The sequence below is a fragment of the Hippocampus guttulatus genome, chromosome 15, assembly GCF_054856545.1.
Source record: "Hippocampus guttulatus isolate MCC_2025c chromosome 15, RoL_Hgut_1.0, whole genome shotgun sequence".
NCBI classification, from domain to species: domain Eukaryota; kingdom Metazoa; phylum Chordata; class Actinopteri; order Syngnathiformes; family Syngnathidae; genus Hippocampus; species Hippocampus guttulatus.
In genome coordinates this window covers 8,465,334-8,484,134 of record NC_141275.1, presented here as the reverse complement: position 1 = coordinate 8,484,134, position 18,801 = coordinate 8,465,334, and the positions used below count along the sequence as shown (strand labels likewise).

General features: G+C 42.9%; 1 protein-coding gene across 10 annotated transcripts in view; it reads right to left on the bottom strand.

Moving 5' to 3' along the window:
* The window catches only part of LOC147193665 (RNA-binding protein Musashi homolog 2), a 223,545-nt gene that overhangs the window by 59,234 nt on the left and 145,510 nt on the right, over positions 1 to 18,801 (bottom strand). For all 10 annotated transcript variants that reach the window (XM_086131975.1, XM_086131978.1, XM_086131976.1 and 7 more), the window contains exon 8: positions 6,678 to 6,760. In XM_086131975.1, the coding sequence (XP_085988101.1) occupies positions 6,678 to 6,760 (83 nt within the window). The remainder of the gene's footprint in view (positions 1 to 6,677; positions 6,761 to 18,801) is intronic.

Sequence of the window (18,801 nt, the reverse complement as noted above, 5' to 3'; positions counted from 1 at the left end):
TTTTCGAGTTTTTTATGCCTTGGATTACGACCGAAAATCGGTTCTCGACCAAACTGAGCGCACTTGAATGCGCCACTTGACCCCTCTCGCCTTCCTTACACGAGGAAGTGGCGCTTCCTCGTCTAGCATTCATTATGAGCAGACGTGTTCAATAAAGATTTATTTTTAAAAAGAGCGTGGTTTCGGTTTCCGAACAGCCTTCTGGAACGGATTATGGTCGAAAAACTGTTGTTTGTTTTTTTTTTTCTCCAAACATTTTAAAAAAGGACACTAAGGGATGAGCAGAGCATTTCTGACCATGAGAGGACGTCCCCTATCGGTCATGCATCCAGCAAAGAATTATTCATACCTTTAAGAAGGGGCGGGTAAACGCAACAAAACAAGAAACACGGCTACAATATGCTATTTCAAAATCCAAAATGGATACGGTTACTATAAATGGCAGCTGTGGCAGATGCTGGTTTAGTTTTGTTTTGGAGGTGTTGAAATCCAAAGCGAAATTTGTCACGATGACAAATGTAGACGTTGCTACCATTTATTTTGAAAAGAACACCACCACCGATGGTTTTTCGTTAAGTAGCATTTTTTTGTTCGACTGACTGGCTTCATCCGAGTACCTGGATCGGGTTGACTGTTTGAAATCTATCGTCGATGCAAAACGTTTGCTGCAGATCTTTAAGCGATAAGATCATTAAGATGGCTGAGCAAAGGGACATAGTAGACTAATATTGACATTTCCTACTTTTAGATGGTTTAACATTTGGATAAAACAAAATAAATGCCTTTCAGTGTTTAGAATCTCAAAGGAATGGTAAGATCGGATGTTTGTTCTGTGCGGTTTATATACACGCTGAGGAATATGAGGTCATTTTAAGGACCATACGCTCCCCGTGGTGCTTCCATATTCCAAGATGATAATGTCGCCACACATACAGAGACACTTTCGAGTGATGCCATCATCAAATGGCTTCCCGTCAGTTGCAGATTTGAGCACTGTTTGAGCTCTCCTCAAATGTCCCAAGTATAGAGCGGGCTAGACTTTACTGCCATCGCCGCTCCTTGCGCTTTTTTTCTTTCTCAAGTGGAAACATCCCATTACTTACAGGCCAGAATTTGCAAGGCAACCTTCCATGTGGAACTGACTCGCCCAAACAGTGTCCCTTCTCCCTCATTGGGCACATGATGTACAAACACTGCTGAACATTTCCACCCCCCCCCCCCCCCCCCTCCCGAAAAATATGTACTTAGTGGGGTTTTTTTCCCAAGCCGTTTTCAACAACACAATGAGCTCGTTTTTTTAAATAGTCATAATATGTCTAGAACATGAATGAATTTGCTCCAAAAGACATTCTTACAATGTACGAAGGCTTCGACGACACACACACACACACACACACACACACACACACACACACACACACACACACACACACACACACACACACACACACACACACACACACGCACACACACACACACATCCCACACACCCGCAATTCACGATGTGTACTTTAAATGCTTCTTATCTATAATGTTCAGCGGCAGCGTGACTGATTGGTTTGCAGGGTTCACAAGCAAACGCACAACCAGTCCAGCTGGCAATTGAGAATTCCGAAGATGCGACTAATTAAAAGCTATTACGTTTGCTAAGGCAAACAAGTGGGTTTAGGATTGCTTTAGCGGCGTAACAAAAAAAAACTGTACGGCCTCTGATCGGTAATGCTTTTTTTGTTTATCGAAGCTATGAGAAACGGCAGCCAAGCGGTGGATCAAAACATCAAATTGTATTTTGCTGTTATACATTTGGTCTTTGGAGAAACATCAAGACAACATTATTCATGTGGATATGCTCGCATGGTGATTGCCTTGTGGCCAGGTCGATGCAAAATATTGTCGTCGTTATAAAACATAGGACATTGTGACTTTACGATATTTTACATGTACAGTATGAGTGACTTTTTCTCTAACTAAACAAATATGATGAAACTGTTATTGATTTATATATTTTGGCCTGGTTTATCTCATCAATACGTGACTAGACAATAGCAGCTTTAAAGTTCCATGATATCACGAGCATGACTAAATCTATATCTTTCAATTCATAGTCTTTCAGTCCTTGTAATATGTCATATTTTGGCCAGGGAGATTAATTAAAAAAAACAACAACTTCTGAGTATTTAAAAGGTTTTACATAAAACATGCTCTGAAATTATGATTGCAAAATAAATCAATAAAACAGAATCACTTCTGTGTCTCCCGAGTTATTGCACGATTCTACAGTGGCACGATATTAATGAAAATATTACTTAAGGTAAGTGAAAGCTACCTTTCTTTTTTTTTAATTCTTTTTGGGAAATTTTAAAGCAAAGTTGCAAAAGGTCTAAGGTCTAAACCTCATCATTTCTGTGAATCGAGTATTTCCCAAACCACCTAATCTAAGTATATCTCAATTTCCACAATAAGCGGAGCAGTCAAAGATTATTTGTAAGTAAGTCCATATTTATTAGGGTAAACCCTTTGAGATGTAATATCTTGTTCTCCTCCTCAGACCAGTAATTGGGCGGTCGTGTCGGGAAGCCAGAGTGAGAAACTGAGGACAAAGACAAAATTCCTCCCTCCTGTTGTCAGCTTGTGCATCAGAAAAAAAAAGGGCCTCTTGGCGAACACCAACTTGAGTCCATTTTAATCGAACACTGATTTTTCATCACGGTCGATGTGGTGTTAAGGATTTTGTAACCACTCCAATTTCCCCTTAAAGGATTTTGATGATGATACTTCACATACAGAAACTGAAACGATACTTTAAAAGAAAACAGCGTGAGCGGCTATATCCTACCTCATAGATGTCAAACTCAGGTCCCGGAAGGCCGCTGTCTCCCTGTTGCAACACACCTGATTCAAATGATCAGATCATCAGCAAGCTCTGCGGAAGCCTGACATTGAACCTGTTCATTTGAATCAGGTGTGTTGCAACAGGGAGACTTGGAAAACATGCAGGACAGCGGCCCTCCAGGACCTGAGTTTGACACCTATGTCCTACCTGAAGACCAACAGATGACGCAGATTTGGTCCACAGAGGTAAGACTGAAGTGGACGTCAGTACGGCACAGAGAAAAGGTTGGGAGCGTCTTGCTGAGCGGCGCCCTAATTTTAATGATTAATAAGGACACCACAGTGACAGAAGGGGAAGCGCTCCTGAGAGTATCGCTTGGGTGGTACATGCAAACAAAAGTGATACGGGGTGTTTGACCGCCACACTAAAGGGTCACTCATTCATATCCGAGCCAGCGTTGACCTCCTGCACTTCCGCGGCCCACCAGAGGACACGGAAGGAGAAGGGTGAGCTGCCCTACACATGCATCGCCCTCACGACTTGGGTGAATTTCTGTCGGCATCAATTATTCAAGGACCATCTTAGATAACACTCACAGGGAGGATGGATGAGGTCTATTTCTGTACAGTACTTCATAAAGATGAAGACAGGAAGCATTTTTTACTTTATGTGCCGGTGCTTCAAGAAAGAGAATAACCAGCAGTCTCCGCCGCGACTCTTTGCAACCAAGGCAACACCGAAGGGTCCTTTGAAAAATGCTCTCAACACTCTCCACATCCTTTCCTTTTTGCACACATTTCCACATGTCAGCACTTTGTAGATGTGAGGGCCTCGCTTATTTCCTGCACAAGAGAGGACATTTATCTTGGGTGTTATCAGGAGGACCTCTTGTAAAGGTGACAAAAGCCTCCGAAAAGGCCTAAAGCCCGGGCCGGGGGCGGTTCTCGAACACATGCCCTGAGCCCAAATACTCTGATCTTACTGGGACTCACGAAAGACTCACAAGGATTCAAGGATGTCGTTCTTCACAGCTTTATGCAATCATGTCCTACGAGGCTGAATGGAGGTGACGTGTAAAGAACATGTCAAGGTGCATCGCATCATAGACCGACAGTGGCCATGGAAGTTTCGGCAGGCGTGAGCTTATATATATGAACCACAACACTTAGAGAGAGAGACGCGGTTTTAGCTTTAATTGGAACGCTCGCACTCTCTTTTGTATCATATTGGAAAATCCTTTCTTTTGTGTTATCCTATCATGAACCAGCAATGTGTTTGGTTGTGGGTATTGTTCACGTATTTGACGCGTGCATGAGCAACATTTTTTTTTTAATGCTTCCAAAGCCTTTTCTCATTAGTTGTCGTGGCAAATGCAAAGGAAAATGGACCTTCTGCATTTTTATAGCTAATTACCCATTATTAATACAGCATAATTGTCATTGTCACATTCATATTACTCCTCAGAAACAGACAGCGATTTGGACTATCATTAGGCTTTAGAATTGACTGTAGCGCATGCATATTAGTTTGTAAACAATGGCTATAAAAATTGTCATCCTGTATATTGCATTACCGCACAGGTAGGGGACAAATGGCAACCCCTTTGTTTATTATCTTAGGGTAGATTAAAAAAAAAAGAAATCTTGGGCATTTATATTCAAGCCTTGAGTGTAGAGGTATAAAAATGTCAACAGTGTGCTCCAACTAAATGTCACAGGATGTGAGAGACTATCTTTTATACAATAATTTCAAAAACACTTTAGATATCCGCCTGAGCACAGAATGGGATGCAGCACTGAAGCATAGAAGGGTGCACACCGGGGTCATGTGTGACCCGGGCTGGTCCCTGGTGAACAAGGTTCTACTACACTGGTCCTGTCCGTCAGACAGCCAGTCAGTCTGTCAAGTTGTGGAAAAGGCCAGGGAGGGAAATGGAAAAGGGGAGGGACACTTTGAGAAAAGCCACAATGAAAGGCAGTAAGTATTCCCTTCAGTCAATCACAATCCACACAGCTGCTCAAAGATATTGCACCCACAAAAGTCAGACAATTTATGCTTTCAACACAAATTTTCAGGAAAAATATGCTGGGCAGAAACTTGAGCAATGGCAGTTCAATGAATCTGTCAAGAATGAACTACACAAATGATGAACACAGAACCAGTAATAATAAATAAGACGAGATTGGGGGTGCTGGTGAAATTTGCCCTGTCCTAAAAAAAACCCAGACCATTTATGAATCTGCTATTTGAAAGAAGCCTTGCCTGATGTGAACTATGATTCACAATAAAGAGCTGTCAGAAGACCTAAAATTAAGAATTGTTAAGGTGCATGAAACTGGAAAGGGTCACAAAATTATCTCTAAAAGCCTTAATGTACCTGTACGTCAGTCCACGGTAAGACAGATTGTCGACAAATGGATAGTGGTTAAGTATCGCGGTTGCTCTTCTGGGGAGCGGCCGTCCTGTAGACATGATGCAAGAGGATAGCTCAGAATGCATAAGAAGGTATGTGGGGGGGGGGGGGGGGGATCCTAGCGTGGCGGTTTAAGAATCAAGGTCTCAGCATACCAAGTCCACTTGTGTTGTCAGGCAGTCAGCTGAGTGTCTGTGAATGCAGTCGGTTCGGTAACATTTCTGAGGACAATTCTACAAAAGTAAAATACTACACAAGAATGTCTTAACATCTGAACACTGTTGAACTGAAACAGTTTATAAAGATCAATGTCCATTCATATTGAGATGTGTTGCTCCAACTATATTAAAGTTATTACCACAATTCATAAATTTGTCTCATTCGAATCAGAATCATCTTTATTGGGCACGTATGTGGAAAATACAAGGAATTTGTCTTCGGTAGTTCAGGCTGCACGATGAAAATCAAACAATACCCGCAAATGGGGATTGGGTTTTCTAGGGACCGTCGGTTGTTCCCGACTTTTCCGGAACGACATGTCGGATACACTGAGCGCAATATAAAGGGATAACCCATATTCACCAAACACTACAAAATGGCCGACTTGCTCACTATATCGGACATTATAGAGTGGATTGGGAATGATTCAAGCCCATGTTTCAGTCTGGCATTATCCATTTCTTTTCTTAGTCGTTGACTTTTGACAACACTCGTTTGACACAGTGAATTAAAATTTTATATTTGGGACATGAGCCTCAAACTGGTTAATACAATTGACACGCTAAGGAAACAATTGCGCCAGTGTCCAGGGACGGAATGTTCTCGACTGCGGTGGAGGGGCACTCAGAGCCATGATGCAGAGGATTGCTTACTCTAAAATCATTTAACGACAGGGCAAGTATGCTTTGAGTGCTGTGAGATGACCAAGCTCCAAGTGTAAATAAAACAAGCGCCACAGGAGCCTGCGGAAGGCGTTAATCCCCAACTAATGAACTCGGTCTCTGCTAGCACCATCCCTGGACATCTTCACGTTTGTGTGTCCCTATGAATGTGTGTGTGTGTGTGTGTGTGTGTGTTTGGGATTCCGGAAGAGGGACAGGCTCCAGTGTCCTGTCTCTCAGCCTGACAGGCACAACTCAGTCACACAATTTCACGCTTTGTGGCCAGTACACACCACTACTTTCCCATCCCCGAAACCCACAGAACCACAGGGGGTGCGTGCGTGTGAGCCAGTATCTCTCTCTCTCACACACACACGCGCACACGCACACACACACACACACACACACACACACACACACACACACACACACACACACACACACACACACACACACTGCTATTAATAGTTGGGTCATAAAAAAGGAACAAATCAAATATTAATCCCTCAATGCCCAACTGGACTTGGAAATAAAAAAAGAGTGGACTTACCATTTTATTATTGATTTCATGAAAATGAATTTCACAGACTTTCTCAACGATGTCTTCACTCTCAAAAGTTATGAAACCGAACCCTGTGCAGAGAGAAGCAGATGGTAGGGAGGGAGAAAAGGGGGACAGGAAGTTAGTCACAACTTCAGGGGAAATGCACAACAAGGTAGATCGTTACAGTGAGTCAGCCCCGCGGAGCACATCTTTGTGGCGAGTGGGCTCAGGCTTGGAAAGGAACAAGACATTGTCCTTTTTAAATCAGGAGGAGGATGAAATCTGCCCCGATATTAGGGGGGGAAACCCAGAAACTCTCCCGCAAAGAGAAGATGGGGAAACTGCACAAAGCTCCTTTAATGAGATTCAGGAAGCCAGGTTTCAGCAGCTGAATTTCATTACATGTATTTTGTGTGTGTTTTTCTTCTGTTATTGAGCTCTCACTGCAATAGCAGACACCGTCTTGATGTTAATGCAGGCTCCGTTGTCATTGACGGGAGGATTTTCGAGCCAAATTTATAGCACTAAAGCACAACGTCTCTTTCAACACATGGGCGAGAGTCCCGATGCTCCGCGCCTCGTGAACACAAGCGGAATGTGATGCTCTCTTCTCTATTTCGATGGCGATACACAAAGCAATCTGGCTTCTATACAAGCAGGGGTTGAAAGGAAAACCGATGTTCTATTACTTTTGCAAAGGAGGAAACGACACAAAAGGGAAAAGTGGATAAAGCAGCAAGAGTGACTGAAAAGGAGATGAGTTTCTTTTCAAAGAGGCCAAGGCCAGACGATGAAATCAAACCAACTCTGCTGGAGATTCCACAGCCAACACACCGCCGCTCTAACTGGCATGCTCCACGGGAAACACCATCAAATTATTACCATGGGATGTCAGATGGAGGTAATAAGAGGCAAAATCTACTGAGTGTGAAAATGATAGCTGGACACTGACTGGACGCGAGTATACTAACTACCACACTGTAGTCAGCGAGAGCTGCCACAAAAAATGCACTCTTGACAAGATGCTGCTGCTCAGTTTTGTTTTATATCCATCCATCCATCCATTTTCCGAACCGCTTGATCCTCACTAGGGTCGCGGGGGGTGCTGGAGTCTATCCCAGCCGTCTCCGGGCAGTAGGTGGGGGACACCCTGAATCAGTTGCCAGCCAATCGCAGGGCACACAGAGACGAACAACCATCCACGCCCACACTCACACCTAGGGACAATTTAGAGCGTCCAATCAGCCTGCCATGCATGTTTTTGGAATGTGGGAGGAAACCGGAGCACCCGGAGAAAACCCACGCAGGCCCGGGGAGAACATGCAAACTCCACACAGGGAGGCCGGAGCTGGAATCGAACCCGGTACCTCTGCACTGTGAAGCCGACGTGCTAACCACTGGACTACCGGGCCGCCCAGTTTTGTTTTATAGCGTCGTCAAATTTGAACAGACCAAAGGATGGTGCGGTTCGGAAATCTACCAAATTCTCGGAAATCATTATGGGCAGCCAGCACAAATTTAGCTAGTGCTCAGCGACCGTGTGAATGGCTGTTTCTCAGGGTAGACGTGATCTGCGAATGCCTTGTGAGCAGTCCAGGGTGTAGTCTGCCTTTTACCCAAAGTCACCCGGGATAGACCCCAGCTTCTTGCAAGCCTGAACAATCCCATTCAGTGAGGTGTCAAACTCCCAGCTGCGGGTCACATCTGGCACGCCACAGCAAGCGTTAAATGCTGGTAGTTTAACAAGTCTTTGCTACTCTCAGAAATGGTTCCAAACACATACTTCCCGAAAGCTGCAAAAGTCCAGAGTGTCATGAATAACCTGAACATTTTAAGTCAAGGTGCCAGATTCACCAGCAGCAAAAGCAGAACAACGCAAACTGACACCACTTGAACAATTTCACCGCGCCTGTACAAAATGACACATTAAAGAGGTACGATCACACAGAGAAATGTGATAATTGTAACTCAAGGCAAAGCATTCTGGGAAATGCTTCCTCCTCCAATTGTATAACGCGACACAAAATATGTTTAATAGCGCCACGTGAAGTCTGGTTGATGAACAAAGTCGACTCGCATTCATTCCGTAGTGTAGCACAAAGAAGCAGGTGGCTTGACTTCCTGACATGCCTTGTGCCATTTATTAAAAAAGCTGTAAAAACATGATGGTGTTGTGGCATGACCATCATGACAGTTTTTAAATCGATACGTAACGTAATTTCCTGACTTTAAAAAAACAAACAAACTCCCACCTGATTAAAACCCACAAAAGCTAAAATTAGCCAATAAAACAAATGTGTACGTACATTGGCCGCTTCATATTAATAGCCACTGTTCTTTCACGTAATAACATATATTTGCAAAGAAAAAAGTCGGATTTTGTAAAACATTTAGGGTACCGTATGGTGTAAATAAAGCACTCTATGAGTATACGAGTCTTTATTTAATATTTAGGGCAATTTCTTCTCTTGGTAAAAAATATTATTTTTACCCTCAAAATACATCATATTAATTTACATATATATATATATATATAAATACACACTAATAAAACATGTGCGTGTGTGTCTCGCCGGCAACACTGAAGACAACATTTAATTGATATAATTAACAAAATAAATTTACACTCAAAATTCCTAACGCACTTTAAAAAAATAAATAAATTTAAGCTAGAATAAACTTGCATTCAATTTTCATTCATGCACATTATTTCCGGTTGGTGCCACGCATCATAGATTATAATTGATCAACGAGGCAGTAAAGAAGACATGAAACCATACAATGCAAATGGTTAATACACTTGTGTTATTGTTATTATTATTTTTATTATTACTGTAGTAGTATTAGAAGTAGTAGTCGGAGTAGTTCGAGTAGAAGTAGTAGCATTGCTTTATCCCATTTCATATCTAACAGTGTTCCTGTATTTTTGTAAAAGTTGATTTAAGAAATGAAAACAAAAATATTTCACAGAAAAAGGTATTTGTTTGAGCCACTGAGGGGTGCAGCAGGCGCACACATGCATGGTGACAATGGTACGTCCTCCGATGAAATTTCTACCTGGTTTTGTCTATTTTATACTCATTAACATCTGAGGGTGTTCATCTGAGGATTTTCCATCGGATCTTTGCATTGCCCCCCCCCCCCCCACTAACTGTCGTTTTGTATGTCATAACTTCATTGACAGTTCTTTGACAAATATTTCCCCTTTCTGCTCATCCTCCCCCCCACCCGTGGCGATAAACAAAAGCCTCTCCTCTGTTGCGACAATATATCGGAACGGCTTTGTCGAAAGAAGGATTGTGAAGTGAACGTGGAGTGAGCTGATTAAACAAGGACAACAGCTATTCTAATGAGACCTTAAGAGACCGCACGTCATTTTCCACCGAGGCATCTGCAAACTGAGCTGTAGTGGTGAGAGCGGAGTGCACATTTTTTAGGTGGGGAGGGGGGCTGGGAAGGGGGGGGTGTGGATGTGCGGACGAAGGGGCTGAGGGAACGCTGATGACGACAGGCAGGAACAGGAGGAAGATTCTTCTCCTGCTCACCCCACCTTCATGCCAGCGCACGGAGCACTTTTGACAACCAACAAATCAACCGCCAGGAGTAATTTGTCACAGGGTGTTGTGGGAGGAGGGAACGCAGTCTGAGGAAAAGGGGGTGAGTGGGTGGGTGGGGGGAGGGAGTGTATCTGAGGGCAACGTGAAAGAGAAAAAAAGGTGGAAATGAAAGGAGAGGGGGATGGAACGAGACAGAAAAAGTGACAGGGGGAGAGGTTAGCGCACATGGCCCCTGTCGCCACACTCCTTCCCGCTGCTACAGGCAGCTCCTCCATCAACTGACAGGACATTTTCTACTGCACCATTATATCCACTTGGGTCAGGCCAGAGCCACATGAACACAGATACCACCAGCCGGGCCCTTCTACACATGACTGGATGAGTTTAAAAGAACAATGAGATGCTTTGCTGCGGTGTAAACTACAGAATCCGCACACACAAACACACAAAAAAAACACACATGTTTTTTTTTGTTCTATCCTTGGTTCAGCACACATCATCTTAGTCACTCCCCTAAGCATTCACTAAACTTCTGGACCTGCCGTCGCAGTACAATCCCGTGCACAGCAATCCTATTTTTCACACTACACCGACAATAACAGGCACAAAATAGCACCAATTGTCTTCATGTGTTGTGTCTCCCCCCCGCACCTCCCATCCGCACATGACATGAGGATGACCTCCACAAGACTATTAAAGAGTGTCAGCCCTGACAGACACAAGGAGAGAGGTGTCATCACGCTCACAATGAACCACCTCCCTACAGCTTAAACAGTAGCCTGTAAATGGAAACGCATGGTTGTCTGATAGGATTGGTAATAATAGGTGTTGTGGGGCCGCTGGCTGAAGCTACGACTGCACTTGCTCACACTTATTAGCTGGAGCTTGGCCTCGCACCGCGGGTTTGGCAGGGGAGGTGACTTTCACAGCCTTTTACCAACTTCATCATCGTCGGGCCCCTAGCGCGACCGTCTAAAATGTCGTGCAATTTGGCCATGTTTATTTCATCCCAAGTAGCTCCGGGATGAATAATCTCTGTGTTAAATCAAGTAAACAATCGTCAGTAGGCTCAAAAAGGGGAACACTTGTGCCATGGTTTTAAATGAAAGACATGCTTTATAAAACAAACACAAAAAAAACCCACAGTGCTAATGCTACATTCAATGTAAAATTCCATTGACATGCTACTGGTAAATTAGATCAAATTCAACGAGTGATTATCCTTCAAATAACAACTATTCATAGTCAAACAATGTCGAAACATATCCAGACAAGCAGTGTAACGATAATGAAACACACATATTCTTCCAAATCAGTGAAACGCGACTGCTGTGAATGGAGCAGTACCAGCCAATTCTGCTTTATAAAACAAAAAAACCCCTCAATCAAACCCTCACCTGTCCAATCAGCAGGCAGACCGCAGCAAGCGTCTGCACTGAACTGTTGGGTGTGCAATGCCCCGGCGTCTAAAATCCCATCTTTCAGCAGTGCAGAGAAGCAGACATCCACAGCACAGTTTGATACCTTTGATCAGTATTTCCGTGGGCAATTACTACAGATCGAGAGCCCCGAGAATTAATCCCCTGTTTAATATGGTTAATGCCTTGAACTTTCCAAGACCATAGGACACTGATGAGAGAAAATACATCCTGGTGTCTAATACTGCTAAAACGAAGACTGTAAAAGCATCAGGTGATGGAACGATTGGCCTAAAGCCATTTTAGGAACAGAACCTTTTAAATGCTGGCACGCTTGATCAGAGGCGTCACCCGAAACAAATGTACTTTTACTTATGTCGTAAGAAGTTTTGCATCCACGTTTCGATAAATTTTATACGAACGGAAATTAGGTAACAGTCTTCAGCATCACAAAAACAACCTAAATTGGATCGTCGGGTTCAAGAACGTAATACATTCCGCGACTCCATTTGGGGTGTGTTCATAATGGCTGAATGGAGGCGTAATTGCATGTGCTAGCTAGCGATATTGTTCTACAGGACAAAGGGACCACTTTGCCGTCCCTTGCATGTCTCTTTAAGCATCTTTGGGTGTTTCAAAATAAAGCTAGACAAATCCAGGACCATGCCAAGACTGTTCATGAATTCACCGCTGCCTGAAAATTTCATTCAAAAACTGAATCGTTTGTCAACTGAGGTACTACTGCAATATAGCTAAAATAGCATGTTGTGATTTCCAAGGGGCCACTGTTTTGAGGAAACTTAACCTGAACTACAAAATTTGCATTTGTCATCCACTGGCTAAAGAGATGAGAAGGAAATGTATGCTTCCATTAAAGTCCAAAAAGGTGTGCTTTCGTTGCATTTCTTGCAGAGCAACTTGGCTCAGCACGCATGCTGAGGAAACTAGTTTGTCTGCGCCTCTAAGTAGGTCAGTTTTCAGAGTTGGCCATCAATTTCGACTGTCCTACTTTAAAAGGTGCCCCGCCTCGATATAGACACACACAAACATTTGTATTACATTTAAACACTCAAACCCTGACTTGCAGCATCAACTTTATTGATATTGTTATTCTCGATATTCATATTAGCATTAGGTTTGCCTAATTGTACGGGTGACAGCAACTCCAGAACATATTGCTCGACACACATTTCGGCTGCTAATGCATTCCGAGCTGCAGTGGTCAGCATTAATGCACATCTAAATAGCAACACGGCGTGTGCATCTGGGAAATGAGTGTCTCTCCACTGACCTCTATATACTTTAAAAAGATTCCCCTACCCAAGAAAGAGCCTCATTAGTGCCAAACAATAAACGTCTAAGAGTTTATTTCTGTCTGCTGTATGATCAGAGGACTGCGAGCACCAAGTGAACGGAAGCAATTACCCATGGAGAAGGTGACCATGTACCCCCCTTTGCTCTCTGGCACCCAGACAGCAAACGAAAAGCAACTGGGCTTAAAGGGCTAAGGGGAGCCCATCGGCCGTGTGGCCAAATTCACTTTTAATAAACAAGAACATTCGAAGCGGCTCTTTCTGAGCCACACTGAGGTAAAGTAGTGAGATCAGATGAAGTCGCACCCAAGTTTTCACAAGGGAACTTTGGAAGTGAGGAAGTATGATAGAATAGAGAGGATGATCACCTCCTTTTACACAAACATGAATGACCTGAAAATGCTGCACAATGACAGCCATTTCTGGGCAAGTGAATAAGCGGGACCAGTATCGTTCTGGAGCAAGTTAGGGACCCCTGCTTCAGAATGCGTATCATGAGACGAGATATGAAGGTTTAGACCACAAGGGGATGCTTCATTTCAGAATGTCAGCCTCCTTTGTAGCAAGCAATAATCCAGGCCTAATAGATGTCTCCATTTCTATCACATGCAGTAACAACCAATGGCGGGGAAGCGTGCCAGCATTAGGTCAAGACAGGAGGGTTTTATTCTAAAAGCCTTTGAGACCCTCTGATGAATTTCTTTTGAGACGTGAAGCAATGAGGGGCTTGGATGAAATGAAACGCATATGCACCTATTGTATTTTCTGGCCATTTGATATACAGTAGATACTGTAGCTGTTTCATTAAACTTAATTAGCATTTTTCTTTTTTTTTTTTGCTCCACATGAATGTGGAGAATCAGACACGGGCAATAATAGGTGGTGAATACGTGAACGCAGCGATGGAAAAAGAAGATTACAGCCAAAGTTGGGATGAGAAGACTTTTGAGACCGAATGGAGAATGATGTTGAGGTACCAACAGCCAGTGCAGAACACCACTTCAAAAAACCAAAACAGCGGGTTTGAACATCAGCTTTACAATTAGATGCAAAGTGAAGTCGATTCATGTCAGTTAGGCCGAGCATTAGCCATGTTGTTACTTTTTATAAAAAGCAAGACAGAGCTCATCTGAACTCAAGCACAATGATGATCCCATTTTGGTAGTTCTTTGCATTTAGCAGACATGGCTTTTACGGAGCCTTCTGATGAAAATACCACTTATGTGTATAGCCTACGTAGCTAATGTTGCAATTTAATGCACAAGAAAAAGCACGACAGTCTCAGGGAGTCTGTACTCTTAAGACTAACTCAAATCATATCATTACCCCATCAAGCGCTGCGTGATGATGTCATTTTGACGTCACTGACCCACACAATCACGGCTAGCTCATCCAGTGGCTGAAGCACCGCTTTTCATCAAAAACGCACACACTTGTGAGGAATAGCACCGTAGTACAGTTACAGGGAACCCCCCCCCCCGATCACAAGCCGGGCTGCTTTTTAATTTCTTACCGAACTGCGTATAGAATGTGTTTACACCCTCAAAGTGGCTCTCCAGCTTTGCAACGTAATGATATCCTTTCATCAGTGCTTTTGGGCAGTAATTAGAGGAGATGAAAAAGCGTCTAGGACGACCATTATCATCTTGCTTTATTTAGGAGTAAATGCCTGATGAAAAGATTCGTCTACTTTATTCAACAAACCCCCGAGAAACTGTAAAGGAAATCACGATTCTATAGTGTTGCGTATGCATACATAGATTTGAGATGTTTTTGTGACGAAGACTTTGTTTCCTGGTTTCAGTTTGTGCTCATCATGAAAACTTTTCAGAAGAACGTGGATGAAAAATGTCATCCCTGCAAGTGGAACTGTTGAGAACACTTCTTTTTTTGTTCAGTACAAGATGACCTTGTGAATATCATGTGAAATTCAAGTGTCTTGCCTTTTCATTCTGCCGTATCCACACCTTTAATTGCTGCATTGTATTTATGTACAAATTCAAACCGTGAATAAGCATCTCCCTTGTGTCTTCACCATATTCATATTGTCTATTTTGTTATTCTATTTTTATTTTCACAAGTCTTGGGACTGGCTGTGGTAACCTGGGACCTCGCATTTCCTGCCATCGCATGTGGAAATGTGAGTTAATGAGACAAGAAAAATTCCTTGAGTCCTTCAACATCTTAACTTGAAATATAACTTTCAAAACAACCACAAAATAAATAAATAATGAAAAATGAGAAAATACCAAAATAATAGCAAAGAAAAACAATAAATAAAAAAATAAATACTGGTTGTTTGCACATCGGCCTCTTAGGAGCAGTGTGGTGCCATGCATGTATGGAGTACACACTTAAAAAGACATAAGAAGAGTAGAAGAAACTTGTGTTTAACTCATTCACCCCCAAAGACGTTTTTAAACGTCTTTTCAGACTTGGTCCAGAATTGGCTGGTACTGCTCCATTATTAGCAGTCGTGTTTCACTGATTGGGAAGAATATGTGTGTTTCATTATCGTTACACTGCTTGTCTGGATATGTTTCGACAGAGTTTGACTATGAATATTTGTTATTTGAAGGATAATCACTCGTTGAATTTGATGCTAATTTACCAGTAGCATGTCAATGGGATTTTACATTCAATGTAGCATTAGCACTGTGTTTTTTTTTTTTTTGTTTTACAAAGCATGTCTTGTATTTAAAAATACAATAAGTGTAAGCTTTTCTTTTGTGTGTTTAGTTTTCCAGTAAACTACAACTGGTCATTAGACAGCTTAAAACATGCCAGGGGGAGCAGATTCACATGCTGCACAAACAGCAAGGTGCATGCAGGGTATTTTCACAACTTGCAAACCCATCGCGTCGATTGACACATGAATCGCTTTTCTTTGATTAAAATGTTTTTAAGATTCTGAGCAGCCAAAATTGAAATTACGGTTCAATTTCAATAAATTGACCAGCCCTACTAGTTTAGCGAGCAAATATAATACTGTATACATGTTAAGTCCTTACAACCACGCACGCACCCCCCCCCCCCCCCCCCCCCCCCCCCCCACACACACACACAGAGTGTTAAGTCCCACTTGGGGTACACTTAGGCAACTGAAAGGACTTTGCGTTTGTGTTTAGTTTCTCTCTGAAGTTTCATTTTTCAAGCCAGCTCCTTTACAGAGGGGGAGCTCATTTCAATCTCAAAGCTGACATCTGTGGTCGCAATGTGAGCTCTAAATGAGTAGATTTAATCCTGCGCAACAGGGCTGGAGCACAGGAAACTCCCGAGCAAGAGGTGCAAGAAGCAAAAGCAGAGGGAGCATGCCAAGTATATGTCCTGTGTCCACAGTCTACGTTAGCATCTTCAACAGTTGCCAGTGTTCGCTCGTCCATCTTCACTGACTAGGCGATTGACATACAGTATTTATCCATGCAAGGATAGCGTGGCAGATTTGGAGAGCGCTTCAAAAGGAGAGGATGCATGGCCTTCTCATCTGGCAAAGCTTCCTGTATTTGGCCTTTGACGAAGGGGTGGATCAATCCCGCAGCATGCTGCCAGCCTCTGGACCCAACCATGTAGAGGATGCTCTTTGAACAATCCGGCCAGGGTCATTCTCCCTGCGCTTCATCATCTTAAAGGTCAGACAGTACAAATAGCTTGGAAGCCACTTCCCTTCCAGCATTGCCATGAACCCATGGCTGACCATGAAGAGCAGCTACAGCAGACATCCTTGTGGCATTTTGTCATTTTTTAAAAAAGTGTAACAGGCCACATTCAGCATGGGCTTGTATGCATTGTATTTCTTACTTTTGCCATCGGGTGGCGTTGCTTTAACAAGGTAATCATTTGAGACTAGTAGGCGTGGTGTCACTCGTGTGAAACACTTCTCCAGGCGCATTGGAAAAAAGAAATCACTTGTGTCAAGAGAAAGTGTGACTGTTTAATATGCAAGACGTTATTTTGTAGATGACGTGACAAGGAGCCAACAGAAGGCATTCCAAAGATATCTTGTGATATCTATGCGGGTTTTTTTCGATTCACGCTGCCATGCATATCCGAATTGTGCCACTTGAGAGCAAAAAATAGGAATTGTGTCAATTGAACCATGCCGTGAAATTCCAGTCATAATTGTGAAGTTGAATGTACATGTAATTAGATTTTTAAAATGATGTAGCCATTTAATTGCAGGAATAATATTGAACTGAGAACCCCCCCCCCCCTCCCCCAACTAAATTCAACGACTTTAGTTGGACAAGTTTACTTCTTGACACGTAACAAGAGAGTGGATGATAGACACCAGTTTAACTCGTATCTCAAAGCATCACCGTTGATGGGAATGCAATAGGTATATTCTTAGGATATTACTACATGGAATTTATAAAATCAATCCAATTATTTCCACCATGCAGCTTGTAGCATGTAGATGTCCCATCAATTGGGTGCTTTGCTGCTGCAAAACGTCTGTGCAGAGGAGAAAAAAAAGTTAAACTGCATGTAATTACTAGACTAGCACCTGCACCCTTTCAGAAAAGTACGTCTGCTCAAAAAGACCGAAAAGACGCTTTTCAGTTGGGATAAATTGATGGTGCACACCTGATCTCCGCCACTCCAAGCAGAGATCAGATGCGCATGGATCATTTTACGTACTTCAACCGTCAAGATACATTCAAAACTCAGGAGGCTCTTTCCAGATGTGACAAAACCCAGAAAACCGTCAAAGAGTATTTTTGGATGATATAACGCTACATGCAAAAAGAAAAAAAAAACCATGAAGGAAAACTAACAAACCCTGCTTCTTTTCTTGTCTTGAAAAGGGAGACAGAATAGTATAATAATAGAAGTTATAATATTTAATTTAGACATTCAGCCACAAATGTTAACGGAGGGAAAGCGCCCACGGGGGATATTTAGATTTTATTGCCACTTTCCATCAACAGTCTGATTCATTAGAAAACATTTGCAGCAAGAAAGGACTTTTCTTTTTTTTTTCTCTCCCTTTTGGCTGTCTGTAACAATTTTCCTGGTCAATAGAATAAACACATTTTAACAGTCAAACGGTTGTTTCAGCCAGCGTACTGCCTGCAGTTGCCTCGAGGATATTCAATGAGAGCTGCATGCAGAAAAAAAAATACATTGCTATAAAAACGATAAACAAAGTGCATTACTGGTAAGCATATTGCCACTTCATCAAAACTCTGTGAAAATTGTGCACTTTGGGTAGTAAAATGTCTCATTTTGTTTCCTGCCAAGGGTGAAAGTATATTGGCAGCGTGTCTTGATGAGCTTTGACAAGTCGGGCCATCTAGAAGAGATGTGCGGTGATTATTTGGATTGGGCTTCTCTCTCTGTCTGGCTTCCCCCATGCATTCATGATGCCAAAATGTTCGCTTCCTGACTGAGCGAGTGTCGAAAATGGACGCGTGCCCGCTGGTGCACGGGAGTCATATTCAACAAGCTGCACATAGGATATATCCATTATTTATACGATGTTTCTATAGAAGCAGCTGGAGTAAAACCACGGTACTCTTGCTGGGACCGTTGAAATCGGCGGGAGTGGCTGTGCATGCGAAATGGCCATATATGCATACGGTGAAGCAAGGCATGTTGAGATATGCAATTCGATGTAATGCGCCCCACACGCGTGCCCCCAGATGCTCGCCCACATGCCACAGATCCTGCACCGTGTCGAAACAGATGCTCTATCAATGGTGCTTGCTCCATTGCCACATACAGTAGCTCCCCGGTGGCCAAATCAGGAGGAGGAGAGTGAATGAAAGAGAGGGAATGACTGAATGAGTCAGTATTTGGAGGCAAGACAAGAGGGAAGGATCACGGGCGAGGAACCAGATCT